At 51.8% G+C, this 3,166-nt stretch overlaps 1 protein-coding gene across 1 annotated transcript; it reads right to left on the bottom strand.

Moving 5' to 3' along the window:
• Positions 1-280: 280 nt before the first annotated feature.
• LOC133368041 (uncharacterized) lies at positions 281-823 on the bottom strand. Its single transcript, XM_061592123.1, has one exon. The coding sequence runs from the start codon at positions 821-823 to the stop codon at positions 281-283; it is 543 nt and encodes a 180-aa protein (XP_061448107.1).
• Between the last annotated feature and the right edge of the window lie 2,343 nt (positions 824-3,166).

Here is a 3,166-nt window from a genome sequence, read left to right as displayed (position 1 = left end):
GGTATTCCAGCTTGTGGGACAATACGTCTGCTCGCTTGTTCTGCACTTGAGGGATGTAGTGAATTGTGAAATGAAAATGAGCAAAGAACTGGGCCCAGCACCCCTGTCTTTGATTCAGTTTGTGGGCGGTGTGAAGGCTCTCCAGATTCCAGTGATCGGTGTGCACCTCAATCTCATGCTGCGCTCCTTCCAGGTGATGTCACCAAGTCTCAAAGGTATCCCGGATGGCCAGCAACTCCTTTTCCCACACAGTGTAGTTTTGCTCTGAACTTGTCAACTTTCACGAGAAGTAGGTGCAGGGTCTTAGACACTCCCCCTTCAGCGCTGGTTGTAAAAGCACCATTCCAATGGCTAAGTCCGACACATCTGTCTCAACCACAAAGGGGTGTGTGGGATCTGCGTGTTGTAGTATGGGTTCCGAGGTGAACCACCCCTTCAACTCTTCAAAGGCTTTTTGTGTGGCTTCCGTCCAACGAAAGGGCCCCGGCTCCTTCAAACAATCCATGAGGGGTGCCATTTTGTTGGAGTAGTTTGCGATGAACCGGTGGTAGTAGTTGGCGAACCCCAGGAAACATCGTAGATCCTTCTTGGTTCTGGGAGGTTGCCACATGAGAATGCAGTGGACCTTGCCTGGATCCATTTCTACTCCAGCTGGCGAAATGCGATATCCCCAAAACCCCAGTGTGGTTAAGTTGAACCCGCACTTTTCCAACTTGGCATAGAGGCAATGTTCCTGGAGGTGCCACAATACTGCCTGCGCATGTTCTTCGTGATCTTCTGGGGAGTCCGAATATTTCAGAATATTGTCCAAATACACAATCATGAATCAGTCCAAATAGTCCCTAAAGATATTGTTCATGAAGTTTTGGAAGACCCCCGAGAATTGGATAACCCAAAAGGCATCACCAAGTATTTGAACTGTCCATAGCATGTCTTGAATGCGGTCTTCCACTTGTCCCCCTCCTTCATTTGCACCAAGTTGTAAGCCCCCCTCAAATCCAGCTTGGTATAGATCTTGGCTGACTGCAATCGCTCCAGCATTTCCGTGATGAGCGGCAGGGGGTAACTGTTGGGGATGGTGATTTGATTCAGCACCCGGTAGTTGTTACACAGATGTAATTCCCCATTTTTCTTCTTAACAAACAGCAAGGGTGCCCCTGCCAGGGACTGAGATGGTCAAATGAACCATCTCTTCAGGTTCACATCTAGAAACTCCCTCAGGGCCACCAGCTCTGGCTCCAACAGGGAACAGATCCTCTCGGATGGGATGCATGCCCCTGGCATCAGGTTGATGGTGCAATCGTATGGGCGGTGGGAGGGGAACATCTGGTCAGCCTCCTTTTTGTCAAACACATCCCATTACTCCTCATATTTCTCGGGCAAAGGAGCCTCCACCTTCAGAACTGCTCCCATAACTACATCAGGGTCGGGCTTCTTCCTAGGCTGGCAGTGCTGATGACAATATTTTGAGGTGAACACCACCATCACTTTGTTCCAGAAAATTGTTGGGTTGTGCTGGACCAGCCATGGCATCCCCAACACCATGGGGAAACGGGGCAAAGACGCCACATAGAATGACAATTCCTCCACATGCCACGGAATCTTCATCATAGCGCCTCCATCACCCTGGCCACAGTTCCTGTCTTTAGGGGCTGCCCATCGATGGACAAGGTTTGTACAAGCGTCTCAAGGGGTATGCCACGATTGCGGGCAAAGTCACAGTCCATGAAACTTGAGAAAGCTCTGCTGTCAATAATGGCATTGGCTTGGAAACTATGTCCCGGTGGCAGAGTCAGTCGAATTGGCATGAGTAGGGCTGCTTGCAATGGAAGGGGCTGCTGATGAGGCCGCTTTGTTGACTTGGCTCCCAACTCTTTGGCCTCTACAAGAGCTGGGATCTGGAGTTTTCTGGCACCGGGGCGTTTTCGGTTTTGGAAGGGCATCCTTGGGTCAGATGCCCCCCTTTTCCACAGTATAGACATAGCCCCTGCTGCCTGCGCTTCTCCTCCTCCTCCTCCGACAAACGTGGTTGGGCTCTGCCAATTTGCATGGGCTCCACCCCTGATGAGGCTGAGGTTCCCACACTAGGAGGGTAGCAGACACGGGGGAGAGGTAGAGGTGCCGTGCCTCCCTGGGCGATTAGTGCTCAAAGGGTTTTGGTTCTTGAGTTGTAAGTTCTGGGTCATGGCTTGGAGGTTCTGGAGCTTGGCGTGCAAGGCTTTGATGGTCACTGGGAGTCCCCCTTCAGCGGCGGCGCTACTCTCCATGTTGTCAGTCATGGGAGCGTCGGGGAAGAGAGATGGTGGCTGAATCAAGCTATCCTGCCCAGAGCACGAGACATGAGATGGAGGCGAGGCTGGAATTAATTCTTGCTTTATTAGAGTAACGGTTACATCAAAAGCAGTGTGCTTCATAGACCTGTCTATGCTAACTCCCTACTAACTCTGCCTGAGCTACCTAGGCATGCTCTGCAGTGTGTGGAGTAAGTTGACTCAGCACCCCGATCAGGGGCGTGCTGCCTTAAATAGGAAAGGTCTTCGCTCGTAATCTCTGACTCCTCCAAAGTACCACCTTCTGGCTGTCCTGCTTCTCGCATCATCTCACGCGGGGCGAGGGGGGACGATCATCCGGCTGTACATCTGGCAGCATGTGCTAGCTAGATGCCGACTCGAACTCAGGTAGTGGGGAGCAGGTTGGTGGGGAAGCGTTTGAAGTGCCAGGTGGGGAATCCCGGGGGGTGGAGATGGAGCACGCGAGGTCGCTTCCCAACGGCTCTGTTGGAGCACTTGCAGATGGAGTTGGATTCGCATTGATGGGCGGGCTGTCTGTGGGAACTTGCAGGCTGTTGGCATCTCACCCTCCCTCAACGCCCTTGAAAGCCTCCTCCTCCTCCAACATCTCTCCCTGGTCTACCTGGGGGAGCTGGGGCTCAGCAAAACCCTAACCAGTAGTTAATCTTAATTATGGTTTGTTGAAAGAAGCCAGCTTGATGAACCATGGTTTGAACATGGCTTGTTCCAAACAAAGATTTGGACAACATGACAAGCTACAGTTTGTTAAAAACACAAGTGGAAGCTTCCAAACTCCTCCTTGCTGGAGGAGGAGGGCACAAACCCGGGAGAGGCAAGGCTCATCATGATGTCCAAATGTTTGATCATACCATCTC

The sequence above is a fragment of the Rhineura floridana genome, chromosome 11, assembly GCF_030035675.1.
Source record: "Rhineura floridana isolate rRhiFlo1 chromosome 11, rRhiFlo1.hap2, whole genome shotgun sequence".
Taxonomy (NCBI): Eukaryota; Metazoa; Chordata; class Lepidosauria; order Squamata; family Rhineuridae; genus Rhineura; species Rhineura floridana.
The sequence above is the reverse complement of the archived record's forward strand: the minus strand, read 5'-3'. Positions and strand labels throughout refer to the sequence as shown.